The sequence below is a fragment of the Odocoileus virginianus genome, chromosome 18, assembly GCF_023699985.2.
Source record: "Odocoileus virginianus isolate 20LAN1187 ecotype Illinois chromosome 18, Ovbor_1.2, whole genome shotgun sequence".
NCBI classification, from domain to species: Eukaryota; Metazoa; Chordata; class Mammalia; order Artiodactyla; family Cervidae; genus Odocoileus; species Odocoileus virginianus.
The window spans coordinates 54,339,416-54,353,581 of record NC_069691.1 but is presented as its reverse complement, the minus strand read 5'-3'; the positions used below and the strand labels follow the sequence as shown (position 1 = coordinate 54,353,581).

General features: G+C 37.9%; 1 protein-coding gene across 2 annotated transcripts in view; it reads left to right on the top strand.

The window, feature by feature from the left end:
- Nucleotides 1-14,166, top strand: part of MFSD14B (major facilitator superfamily domain containing 14B) — a 121,677-nt gene that overhangs the window by 89,178 nt on the left and 18,333 nt on the right. For both annotated transcript variants that reach the window (XM_070480719.1, XM_070480718.1), the window contains 5 exons: nucleotides 732-859; nucleotides 3,150-3,264; nucleotides 7,141-7,359; nucleotides 8,218-8,331; nucleotides 12,524-12,595. In XM_070480719.1, coding sequence (XP_070336820.1) covers nucleotides 732-859; nucleotides 3,150-3,264; nucleotides 7,141-7,359; nucleotides 8,218-8,331; nucleotides 12,524-12,595 — 648 coding nt within the window. The remainder of the gene's footprint in view (nucleotides 1-731; nucleotides 860-3,149; nucleotides 3,265-7,140; nucleotides 7,360-8,217; nucleotides 8,332-12,523; nucleotides 12,596-14,166) is intronic.

The window sequence follows — 14,166 nt, the reverse complement described above, 5'->3', positions numbered from 1 at the left end:
TCCAAAGGGAGGACAGGGGCACCAACAGAATCTGAGAGGCAGGCCTGTGGCGTCAAGGGCCCTGACATCAAAAAGGAAATTGATATGGAAGTGGTCAGCCAGCAGAGTGACTGGCAAATTGTGAGGAAGTGATAAATGTGAGTTTTTTTACTTCCTTTGCTTATGTATGGTGGTGCTCTTGCTTCCCTTTAGCCTGCAACTTTTCATTATCTCTATCCTAAATTCATCAGACAAATAGAATCTACATCTTTTATGGACATTTAGTATATGCACATTCATCCTGTTTATCCCTATTAGCTTACAAGTCCTTTGAGGGCAGAAGGTATGTATTCATCTGAGTGTCTTCATTTCACCACTTAATTCAGAGCTTTGCATGTAATAGATATGTTGTGTGTATTTATAAAATGAATTAAGTTTCTGGCTTCTTCCCATACTTTTGGTGGTGTTCACATTAAGGGCCATCTGTGAGTATATATATTTCATATCACCTCACTTTTCCAGTTTCACCCAGAAAACAAGCTTTTATCCTTTTCTTCCCTCTCAAATAGCGTGCTTACATATTTTGTTAGAATTTTTTTAAAAAACAGATTGTTTTTAATGTTACAAATTATTCTGTTTCAGAGCCACTAAAATGAATTATAGCATTTAGAAATTCATGTGGAAAATGAAAATTATAAGTAATTGGGGGATCACATTATACATTTGACCCTTGCTTCTGCTTTCTTCTCCAGGGTCTGCTCTCTTTTTTGAGTGCCCCACTCATAGGCGCACTGTCTGATGTGTGGGGAAGGAAGCCCTTTCTTCTTGGCACTGTCTTCTTCACCTGCTTCCCAATTCCACTGATGAGAATCAGTCCATGGTGAGTGACTGGGCCCTCCATCATGACTGTCTGTTTGGGGTCATATATGGACAATACATCTGCAGAGCACTTTTCAACCTTTGCAGAGCAATTGTACCTGTATTTTCATTTGAACTCTTTGCTGATTCTGAAAACTAGTACGCAATTGCCATCATGCCCATTTTATAAATGAGGACATGAAATTAAGTCTAAGATAGTTACTTAGGTGAAGAAATAGAAATAAAAGATGTCTCTAAGGGCAGTTGTTTTTGTCATGAGGTAACTTACATGATGTGAGTCCTGGGAGGGGGCAGACAGTCTCTGTACTCACTCAGTTGTGGCTCATTTGACTTTGCAGATGTGTTGTTTTTGTCAGCTCATGCAGCGATCCCCAAGCTTTTTGGCACCAGGGACCAGTTTCACGGAAGACAATTTTTTCACAGACAAGGAGGGGTGGGTGTGTGTTTCTGGTTGTAATGTGAGCAGTGGGGAGCCATGGGGAACAGGAAGTGAAGCTTCTCTTGCTCGCCTCTCACTGGGTGGCCCAGTTCCTAACAGGCCACAGTCTGCTGCCTGGGGGTGAGGAACCCTGTTCTAGGGCACTGCCATGAACATAGTTTGCATTAAAAGTCAAGAGTCCAGCTTTTCCTGATGGTGCAGTTGGAATTCTGTCTGGCAGTGCACAGGAAGTTAGTTCCATCCCTGGCCCAGGAAGATTCCACATGCCCCTGGGCAAGCAGGCCTGTGTGCTACAACTACTGAAGCCTGCGTGCCCTAGAGCTGCTGCCCCGCAACAAGCCGCCGCAGTGAGAAGCCCACCCCCCACAGCTGGAGAGCAGCCCCCACTCACCACAGCTCGTGAAAGCCTGCATCCAGCAACAAAGACCCAGTGCAGACAAAAATAAATTAATTTTTTAAAAGGGGGCAGTAGTCACTTTAGTGTGTACTGTATTCTGACCAGTAGCCTATTCTAAATCATAATGTGAATTTTAATTTGATCTTATTTTTTCATGATAAATGGGGAGAGAATAATTAGCATGTAATAACCAAGGTTATTTAGTTAATAAAAATGTGTTGAAATTTGTACCTGAGCTGTAACTTAGTTTTTCTGGAGCCCAAAGAATGATATTTTGGCCAGAATTCCTGTTGCTGAGATGCTATTCCTATCTGAATAACACAGTTTAGAATGAAAGGGTCTTTTGTGTTTCAGTCATTTAGGGTTTAAATGCAACTGATAGATTTGGGGGATACTCAATGTGAATACTCTCATTTGGTTATCTGATAGGAATTTTATGTTAGCATTTGTCATGTTCTAAATGTGTTGGGTACCTATAATGAATCATTTTGGTTCCTACCAGATAAATTTTTATAAAATACTTTTTGGTATTGAATTTTTCTGTTCAAGAACAAGTCATGCTTTTCTGATGCATTAGGTTTTTTGTATTTTCAGTGTCCTCTCAATATCTTACAGTTGTTTTCTTTATAATCTTAAAATGATTTTATCTCTTCTCTCCAGTTTTCATGCTGCTGCTTCTGTTGCTTGTATTGACTAATGCATAAAATAAAAATCTTTTATTATTGTTCAATAAAAGTGATGATTATGGACCTATCTTCCTCATGTATATGAAGGAAATTTTATGTTTCATCCTTGAGTATCAAACTAGCTTTTGGGTTGAAAAATACTAGTTCCTATTTTGTTTAGAGATTTTCCTTTTTAAAATCAAGGGAATATCAAGTTTTGATGCCATTAGTATCAGTGGAGATGATTTGAATTTTCTCCTTAAATCTATTACCATGATTAATTATATTAATAGATTTCTAATATTGAAACATCATTACATCCTAGAATTAAAACACTACTTTTTGTTCTATGCGATTCTGTTGGCTAATATTTTAACTAGATTTTTGTTAAGTGTCTATTTTATATGGTAGAAATTTTTTTGTCTTATTAATTTTTAAAATGCTTCCTGCTTTTGTGTATATGTGTTTTTCTCAGCTAAAACTCATAAATTTAAAAGGTTTCACTTCTGTTCTGGCTACCATTAAAACTAACTTTACTGCACATTCCTACTTTTTCATTTTTTTTAACTGTATGTACTGACACCCCTTGAGCAATGACAATATTGGTATGTTTCTACTTCCTCTCCATCTTGATTATAATTTTATTGGTTGTCCTTTATACCTTTAAATATACATATATTTTTACAATTTATATTTTGGTTTATAGCCTTTACATGATATCTTTGGTTTTGATTATAGAAGTGTATGTATACTACTTCTCTTATGAGTGCTTAAAATGATCTTTCTGTAGGTGGTATTTTGCAATGATTTCCGTATCCGGAGTCTTCTCAGTCACGTTCTCTGTGATCTTTGCCTACGTAGCCGATGTCACTCAGGAACATGAGCGAAGTACGGCCTATGGATGGGTAAGACGACAGGCCATGTTCTGACCAGACAGATAATGAACACGCCACTAAAAGCTTACTAGAAAGGGAGCTTTCAGTAAAATAGTGTTAATTGAGTAAAGAAAACCCAAAACAGTTGAAATAAAAAAGGAGACTTGTGAGAAACTAAAAATAGCAAGATAGAAACTGCTACTGATTTGTCCTTTGGTTTTAGTGTTGGAAGATTGGCAGGATATGTGAGTTGTCACTTGCAAAGTTTTTTTAAATTTGGTTTGATCTGTTTCTTGTTAGCTGATCTCTTGAGGAACCATAAACAGTAAACGGTTGCTACAATCATAGATCTCTGTGCACCTAACTAGAATTGGAGAGGTGATAGAACCTCAGTTATGTTAATTCATTGTCACTGTATTGCAGGTTGTGTGACTCAGACACTTATTTGAAATGTAGCACTACAGAAAAAGGACTACATTCATTCAGGAAATAATTGTTGAGTCAATAACAAAAGTTATAGGAGAACTTTTTGGGATAATTGAATATTAGAAAGTCACTTCTAATTTTCTTAGGCAAGATACTGGCGTTGTGATTATGTAGGAGAAGAAAGACCTATAAAAGATGGCAGTCTGAAGCCATTTAGGTCAGAGTATCACAACTCTGAGAATTACTTAAGTGGTTCAAGGGGGAAAAGTGACAGGTGAGCATTTGTGGGCATGTGTTCAATGTGTGAACCTCTTGGGGTATGTGGGTATGAACAGGGAAAGTTTTCCCTTCTTCCCTTTTAGGTTCTTTGAGTTAAGGGAGTGAAAGTCGATAAGTTATGTCCAACTCTTTGTGACCCCATGGACTATACAGTCCATTGAATTCTCCAGGCCAGAATACTGGAGTGGGGTAACCTTTCCCTTCTCCAGGAGATCTTCCCACACCCAGGGATCAAACCCAGTTCTCCCACATTGCAGACTAATTCTTTACCAGATGAGCCACAAGGGAAGAGTGAGCAAAATAATTAAATTGACATAAAGTTGGGGAGAACCTGGAGAAGAAAATGGCAACCCAGTCCAGTATTATTACCTGGGCAATCCTGAGGAGCCCAGTGGGCTACAGTCCATGGGGTTGCAAGAGTGAGACACGACTTGACAACTAAAAGTACAGACAGATTAATAGGAGAAAAACAAATTTAATTTCATGTGTGGGAGTCTGACAAAGATGTGAGAGACTCAAGGACTGTCAGTGGTTGAGGCTTATATACCATCCTGAGCTAAGGAGAAAGACTGTAGGGGTCTGGGACTTCAAAGGGAAGGAAGATAATTCACAGGAAGACGAGGAGAGAAAATCAAATGTTTGCCATTACATGTAGATAAGTCTAATATAAAAAGTTATCTTTAGTACTTACTATCTTTATCATAGTATTATCTTTCTAATATAAAAAGTTACCTTTAGTATTTAGTATCTAATGTAAAAAGTTATCTTTAGTATTTACCAGTATTTCTTGGTATAGGCCTCCTTTCTAAGTTCTTTTAGGTTAAGTTCAGTCACTCAGTCGTGTCTGACTCTTAGACACTATGGACTGCAGTAGGCTATTCTGGGAAAGGTAAAAAGCTTTGCCTGAGTCTCCTGGGTCATAATTGCCTTCTGCTTGAAACAATCCACATGCCAAAGTGGCACATTTTAGGGTAGCTTATTTTGCTCCCCTTTAGTGTACATTTTGTTCTTTCAACTCTCCTGTGTTTGAAATGTTTATAGTAAGAAGATGGAAGAAGAAAGATAACCTGACTGGATTGTTGAATGGTTGGACAGGGACTGAATGCCAAAAACTCAGGTTACTTCTCTCCTGGGTCTTATTCTTTCTGTTAAATTCCACTTCCTGGAAGACAGTAAGCAGTCATTCAGTGTTGACTGAGTGAATAATTGTATGGATCAGTGATGGACACATATGCCAGTTACTGTTGTTCCACAAAACACCACAGTCACTTTTAGTTTGTTGACTTTAGACATCAGTAGTTTAAAAATTTCTCCAAGCCACTTGCCCTCTAACTACTACTTGCTTCTCCTTCCTTCTTCCCTCCTCCCCTGAATGTTTCTCATGTCACGTCCTAAAACAGGGGCATCTCCTGAGTGCTGTGGAGAAGGACAGAGGGAGAAACAGATAGGAATGCTTCAAAGAAGGCAGGATGTCCAAGGTGGGCTTTTGAGGGTTGGTCAGCGGAGTTGAGGCGTGCCAGAAGCCTCATTTATTGCACTTGTGAAGCTTTTCTCAACATTGCAGGAAACACTCATTCCTTTTCAGTTTTATTAGATTTTTGTTCTTTAGCCTTCATCAGAAAAATCCCTCACAAAGCTGTTGTGCTAAGCTGTAGTATTTAAGGAAGGATTTCAGAGACAGAGAGTTATGGAACCAAAGTGATCATGACTTAGTTTCCCTATCTCTAGCTCAGTTCTTCATCTGTAAAATGCCAGTTATAATAATGCCTGTTCAGAGGTATGTTGAGAGAAGTTAGTTAGAGGAGCGCCCTGCTGAAGTATGTCCTCCAGGCCATAAGGCTGCTGCCTGGACTAGATCATAGGACTCAGGGTTTGGCCAAGGACTAACCTTTACATTTAACTCTATGTATTAGATGTTGAGATGACAAACCTGAAAAAAGAAAAAGGAAAAAAGCTTGCAAGCTACCTTACAGATACAGAATAGAATTATGATGATAGAATTTAAAATGTCTTTTTGACAAATAATGAGATATTTGTATGCTCTATGATCTTTACTTCTTTACACTTGGAATGCTATGTAATTAAGGGCAGGAGCTCTGTTTTCTTATTTTTCTAGCACATATAAATACTCAATAATTATTGAACCAGGGAATTCCTATTCCTCAAATTGGAATTCTATGTACTTCCTTTTTTTCCCCCAGAAATTTTTAACTTTTGGCTTTTATAATTTTGGTATAATACTAATTTCCAATACATTGTATTTTTACAGTCACTTGGGGGTTATGGATGAAGGAAGTATATCATTGGTTACCCACAAGTCATAATTTCAGTCATAGTTAATGATTTCTGTAGTCCCTATTAAAATCCATTAGAAGTTTAGATGACCAGTTTATAAATGTGCTTTTTACACTCAGTCTGGTTGTAATTTGGAGGCTGTTCACTTAAGCTTCTGAACATTCAGACTACATTTCACAATAGAGAGAGCCTTCTACATGCTTATAGGGAAGCAGTGTGAAGAAGTGTCACATGGATCCAAGTTCTAAGTGTGATCAGTTGACTCAGTGGTGTTTGGTTTTAGGACGTTGGGGGTGACAGTATGACAGAAACTCCTAGCCCAGGGCTTTCTCTAATTAAAAAGCTTTTAAGGTCTCCCTCAATAAATCTTTTTGGATTTTTGTTGTTGTTGTTATATAACTTTTTCTAAGACTGCCAGGGATTTCCACCCCTAGTTAGTGCTAATGAAGTGGTGAAACAGTGCACAGTTTTGGAAGATGAAATCCAGCCTGGTTTCTGAGTAATTTGTTGATTTTGTTATCAACCCTGCAAAAACTTTTTTGTTCCTTTCTCTCTATATCCCTGTTCCCTAATTACAGAAGATTAAAATATGTATGGTTTATTTGTGGGGAAGGTTTTACAATTTTTATTTATAAATAAATCATTTTTTTATTCGTGTAGCTTTCTAGAGTAACTTCTAGAAAGCTACAAGAATTAAAAAGTTATTCAAATTAGTTAATAACTTGTGAGCAAATTCTTAAAAGAAAATTACTTTTCATTCTTAAAAGTTGTGTGCAATACAGTCCTTCTGTCTTTTTAGAGAAGGGTGGTTTTAGATATGCACCTATGGGTCCCTGGTTGGAAACAGGAATGTCAGTGTGCACCTACTGGAGATGAACCCTGGGTGAGAGTGTTCTTTCTCCATAGGTCTCAGCCACTTTTGCGGCCAGTCTGGTCAGCAGCCCAGCCATTGGAGCGTACCTTTCCGCCAGTTACGGAGACAGCCTTGTTGTGCTAGTAGCCACCGTGGTAGCTCTTCTAGACATCTGCTTCATCTTATTGGCTGTTCCGGAATCTTTGCCCGAGAAAATGAGACCTCTCTCCTGGGGAGCCCGGATTTCTTGGAAACAAGCAGACCCTTTTGCGGTAAATAAAAGCATGAAAACACTTTCCTGAATATCTTTCTAAACCATGCAAATAAATGTACATTTCTGCAGATTCATGCATCCCAGCAGTTGCTGGTTTATTTTTTCTCTAGTAAAAATAGAAAAAATATAATTGCAAATAAGGGACAGATGTGAACTGTACACCAAAGAATATATAAAACTGAAATTCTTAAGAGTCGGACACAACTGAGTGACTGAACTGAAGTATGCAGTTACCATGAGAGACAATGGATGCACCTTTTGGTCTACTCAGACATCCTGTGTAGAAAGGGTGTAAGGATTTTGGACAAAGATATAATATTGAAAACGTTGTCACTAGTCAGAGAATCTTGCCACTGACCCCATGCCTGGAGCACATGTATTTTTCTGCCAATTGTGTGGGCAAATTTATTATTAACATTTTAACGAATAAATTTATGTGTAATGAAAACCCTGTAATGTTTGTGGCTTTAAAGGAGTTGTATTATGAGTGAAAAGAGATGAAATTTTCTTAAAAGGTTCTGGAGCAGTGTGTTTTTTTAAATTTTTCAGAATCTATTCATAGTATGTTCATGGTCTGTTTCAGTATGTGAACCAGTATTATTAACAAAGATGAGCAAAAATGTTTTTTATAAAGAAAAGACTGTAATATTTGAAATATGTACCTCTGAAATTAGGACTTGTAATGTCCTTAGAGAGGTGGTAATAGATTTAATGTTAAGGCTCACTTCCTTTTTTAATCCATTCATCTTTTGTTATCCACCTTAAGAAATCAAAAAACAGTGAAGCTGATATCCCAGAATATCAGTGACATCAGTATCTATTTGCTTTTTATGTTTCTGTTTCTGCTTATTTCTAGTCACTGAAGAAAGTTGGAAAAGATTCTACCATTTTATTAATCTGCATCACTGTTTTTCTTTCATACCTTCCTGAAGCTGGACAGTATTCAAGTTTTTTTCTCTATCTCAGGCAGGTGAGTAAGGAATGCCAGAAAATCAGAGATTGGGATCTTTCTTGAAGCGTTTTATGGAAAAACCCTGGGTAGCTCAGCTGGTAAGAATCCACCTGCTATGCAGGAGACCTCGGTTCAATTCCTGGGTTGGGAAGATCCCCTGAGGAGGGCGTGGAAACCCACTCCAGTTTTCATGCCTAGAGAATCCCCATGGACAGAGGAGCCTGGTGGGCTGCAGTCCATGGGGTCACACAGAGTCAGACACGCCTGAGCAGCTGAGCACACAGCGCTGTAAGAGGAAGAAAATGTGCTAGCTGACTTCTGATTGTAAATGTAGCTGCTGGCATTTAATCAGTAGTCACGAGACCTCTAGTGCAGTAAGTTTTTAAAATGAAATGTTTACTGTGGGAAAAATTTCCTTGAGAATTATAAGAATTACACAGAAAGAATTAGTAGAAACAGAATTTATTAAATCTTTAATAATACTCATTAAGTTTCAGAGAGGTAAAATTTATTTCAGAAGTACTGTGACCCCTGGGTCTGATCACATCCAGGTTGCTTAGCCATCTACAGTAGGCCGCTGTAGGGACTTTACTGGCAGTCCAGTGGTTAAGATTCCTTGCTTCCAGTGCAGATGATGTAGGTTCGGTCCCTGGTTGGGGAAGTAAGATCCCACATGTTGCAAACCACCCCCTCCTCCCCCCAACACACACACTCCCCACTAAAAACAAAAAAACACCACTGTGGACTTCAAGGTAGGTCACAAATAATGACCAAAGTAATCTTTTCTGTCTTCTGATTTTTCTCCCTTTAAAAGTTTATGCTTCATACTTTCCCCCCAAAGGGAATTGACTTAAGGCAATTGAAAAACGTTTGCTTTTCCAACTGCAGTTTCAGGTCTCTGGGAGTGCAGAGATCTGAACTGCCTTTCATTGCAATCCTGCCTTGGTCTTTCACTGATTTCACTGGAAGTCTTTCTCCTAATGGTTTACTCCACTTTGTCAGAGCAAGCCTCCCCCTAAGACAAATTCCTCTATTTTTAGAGATATTTCAAATAAAATTTGTTAAGTTTGCCACTCATAGTTTTCCTGAGAGTATGAGACTATAATATTTTACATGGTAGCACATTTAAATAAAGCTTTTTTTTTCAAGCAGTTCTTTTTTTGTTTTACTCATTTATGGTTGGAGGATGCTGGAGATTTAGAGGGAAAAGTAGAGAGATATTGTGTTTAATGTGTGTGTGTGTGCACATGTGCTCAGTCAGTTGTGTCCAACTCTTTGTGGCCCCACGGACTGTAACCTGCCAGGCTCTGTGCTATGGAATTTTCCAGGCAAGAATACTGGAGTGGGGTTTTTCCTAACTCCAGGGAATCTTCCTGACCCAAGGATCAAACCCATGTCTCTTGCATCTCCCACACTGGCAGGTGGATTCTTCACTATTAGCGCCCCTGGGAAGCCCAGGTGTTAAATGTAGAAAATTACATATGCATTATTAAATGTACATTTAATGTGGGAAATAATGTAGGAAAAATAGGAAAGCCCAAGGAAGAAAGTAAAGTCTACTTTCTTCACATGTATAGTTAACAATAGTGAATATTTTCTTCTCTATCCATTTTTCCTATACATATGCTTATATCACTGTCAACAACAACAGTTAAAACAAATCAGAATAATTCTGTTATTCTGTATTTATGCTCACTTTTTAAAACTCACATATAATTAACATACACATATATATTTTTAGTTTAAATTGTGTTTACTTATAAATCATCTATTTTATAAGAAACTTCTATCCAATATATATTTAAAACTTTATTCAATAATAAAAAGACATATAACTCAACTAAAAAAGTAGGCAAAAGATTTTGAATACATATTTCTTCAAGGAAAATATACAGGTGGCCAATAAGCATATGAGAGGATGGCTAACATCATTACCCATCAAGGAAATGAAACACACCTGCTAAGAAAGCTGTAATAAAACAAAAGAAAACAACAACCTAGGATTTGGAGAAATGGCAACCCTATACATGCTGGTGGGAATGTAAAATGGGGCTACTGTGGAAAAGAGCCTGGTGGTTCCTCAAAAGTGGCCAACATAGGGTTCCCAGCAAATCTATTTCTAGGTATATAGCCAAGAGAATTGAAAACGCATATCTGTACAAAAACTCTTAACAAATTATATTCACACAGCCAAAAAAGTAGAAGCAAAGTAGAAACAGCTTATCTGCCTATTAGCTGATTAAATGGATCAACAAACATGGTACATCTGTACAATGCAATGTACAGTTTTCTTTGACAATAAAAAGCGATGAAGCACCGACGCATGCTACAATATTGGTGAACTCTGAAAACGTTATGCCAAGTGAAAGAAGCCAGAACCGTGTACAGTGTGATTCCCTTTGTATGAGATGCTCTGAATAAATAAATACAGAGAGGCAGGAAGTGGATCACTGACTGGGTGCTGGGGTGGGTTGTGGGAATGGGACTCCTAATGGGGTGCCATGTTTCTTTGAAGAGTGGTGAGATCTTCTGAAGTTGATCATGGTAATCGCCCAACTCTGTATCAATACTGTACTGTGCTTAGTTGCGCAGTCGTGTCCAGCTCTTTGGTACCCCATGGACTGTAGCCCACCGGCCTCCTCTGTCCATGGGGATTCTCCAGGCAAGGATACTGGAGTGGGTTGCTGTGCTCTCCTCCAGGGGTTCTTCCCAACCCAGGGGTCGAACCCAGGTCTCCCACATTGCAGACGGATTCTTTACCATATGAGCCACCAGGGAAACCCATGTCAATACTAAAACCATTGAATTGAACTGTGCACTTGTAATGGGTGGATTGTATGGTATTTTTAATTCTACCTCAGTAAAGCTGTTTTAGAAATATATTTATCGGGGGAGTGAAGGGGGATGGGCTAGGTTTTTGGGGTTAGTAGATACAAACTTTTACATATAGAATGAATGGACAACAAAGTCCTACTGTATAGCACAGTGTATACAGCACACTGTATATTCAGTGTCCTGGGAAAAGAATATAAGAAGGAATGTATAGCATGTATAACTGAGTCACTTTGCTATATAGCACAAATTAACACAACACTGTAAGTCAACTGCACTTCAATTAAAAAATACATATATGGGCTTCCCTGGTGGCTCAACAGTAAGGATCTGCAGTACAGGAGACGTGGGTTCTATCCTGAGTCTGGAAGATCCTCTAGGGGAGGAAATGGCAACCCACTCTAGCATTCTTGTCTGAGCAGTCCCATGGACAGAGGAGCCTGGTGGGCTACATACAGTCCATGGGGTCACAGAAGTCAACATGACTTAGCAACTAAACCACCACCACCATAGATTCCAATTTCTTAAATTGCATTTAATTGGAGAATAATAGAATAGTGTTAATGCCAGCAGCACTGGTTTGGGAACCAGAAGTTCTGGCTCTCTTTCATTAGCTAATTGTGTGATTTGAAGCAGGATAATCATTTATGAAGTGTGAAGATTATTTACAATAGTTTTTAAAGTTTTTTTTCTGGATTTTGTAGTTTAAATAGATGGCAAACTAACTTTAAAAACTTGATGTTTAAAAGTTAAATGTTTCAGGCATTTCATAGCTACTCTTAAGATTAAGAGGCTTAGAAATCATTGCTAACTAACTTTGGCTGCTCATTGGAATAACCATGGGAACTTTTTAAAACATACTTGTGTCTGGGCCCAGAGAGTCTGATTTAATTGATATCAGGTGAGTTCCAGCATCTCTTTTTCTCCCCTCTCCCTTTCTCGGTTGCCCACATGATTTTAATGTGCAGTCAAAGTTGAGAGCCACTTAACTTTCCAAGTGAACATATTCTATGTTGACAGCATCAAAAATCAAATTTTTCTTTTCATTTTTTTCCCTAGTAGTGGATAATGTTACATAGCTCTTGGTGGATTGTAGGGGGGAAAGTATATGAAAACAGTAGGGAGACCTGTAATAGAAAATATTGTACTAGGAGCTAATCTTAGTTATATTAAGTTGTGCCTGCTTACAGTGATTTCTCATGACAGATTTAGCTATAAATTATTGGTTAAGTAGGTTTAGCTTTCAGCACTGCCTAAATTTCCATTGTCAAGGTTTCATGAACTTTCCTCAACTGTTTTATTCTATAGCTTTAATGGAACATAACATTTCTTATTATTTATATAAAGTCTATATTGTAATATGTGTTCATTTTCACAGGTCATAGGATTTGGATCTGTTAAAATTGCAGCTTTCATAGCTATGGTAGGAATTCTGTCTATTGTGGCTCAGGTAAGTGTTATTTTACCCATCCACCCCACTTTTTTTTTTTTTTAACATTTTTAATCTGAAATAACTATAGATTCACAGGAAGCTGCAAAGAAATGTTCATGAAGATCTCTTGCACCCCTACATCAGTTCCGCTCCTTCCCTGCCATGGTAGCATGTTACATAGCTATGAACAATATCATACCAACTGTATCCACTGATGTGGATACAGATCATAGAATTATTCTCTTTTTAATAAAATCTGGAGGTTGTGATTTAGGAGGAATTTAATATACATTTTTTAAAAATTAATTTTTTAATTGAAAGATAATTGCTTTACAGAATTTTATTGTTTTCTGTCAAACATCAACTTGAATCAGCCATAGGTATACATATGTTCCCTTCCTCTTAAACCTCACTCCCATCTCCCTCGCCATCCCACCCCTCTAGTTGATGCAGAGACCCTGTTTGATTTCCGTGAGACATCACGGCAAATTCCCATTGGCTATCTGGGTTACATATGGTAATGTGAGTTTCCATGTTACTCTCGCCTACATCTCACCCTCTACAGCCCTCTCCCCATGTCCATAAGTCTATTCTCTATGTCTGTTTCTTCTTTGCTGCCCTCTAAATAAATTCTTTGGTACCGTCTTTCTAGATTCTGTTTATGTGTGTTAGTGTACAATATTTATCTTTCTCATTCTGACTTACCTCACTCTGTATAATAGGCTCTAGGTTCATCCATCTCATTACAACTGACTCAAATACATTCCTTTATATGGCTGAGTAATATCTCATTATGTATATGTACCATAACTTCTTTATCCATTCCTTTGTCAATGAACATCTAGGTTGTTTCCATGTTCTTCTATTGTAAATAGTGCTGCAGTGAACATTGGAGTACATGGGTTTTTTTTTTTTTTCAGTTTTGGTTTCCTCAAAGTACATGCCCAAGAGTGGGACTGCTGAATCACATGGTGGTTTTAGTCCTAGTTTTTTCTTCCTACCATCTTCCATTGTGGCTATGTCACTTTCCATTAACATCAACAGTGCAAGAGGGTTCCCTTTTCTCCACACCCTCTCCAGCATTTATCGTTAGACTTTTTGATGATGACCATTCTGACCTGTGTGAGGTGATATCTCATTGTAGTTTTGATTTGCATTTCTCTAAAAATGAGTGATACTGAGAATCTTTTAATATGTTTGTTAACATCGGTGTGTCTTCTTTGTAGAAATGTCTGTTTAGGTCTTTTCCCTACGTTTTGATTGGGTTGTTTGTTTTTCTGGTATTGAGTTGTATGAGCTGCTTATATATTTTGGAAATTAATCTTTTGTCAGTTGTTTCATTTGCTATTATTTTCTCACATTCTGAAGTTTGTCTTTTCACCTTGCTTATAGTTTCCTTTCCTGTACAAAAGCTTTTAAGTTTAAGCAGGTCCCACTTGTTTACTTTTGTTTTTGTTTCCATTACTCTAGGAGGTGGGTCATAGAGAATCTTGCTTTGACTTATGTTCTCGAATGTTCTGCCTATGTTTTCCTCTAAGAGTTTTATAGTTTCTGGTGTTACATTCAGGCCTTTAATCCATTTAGTGTTT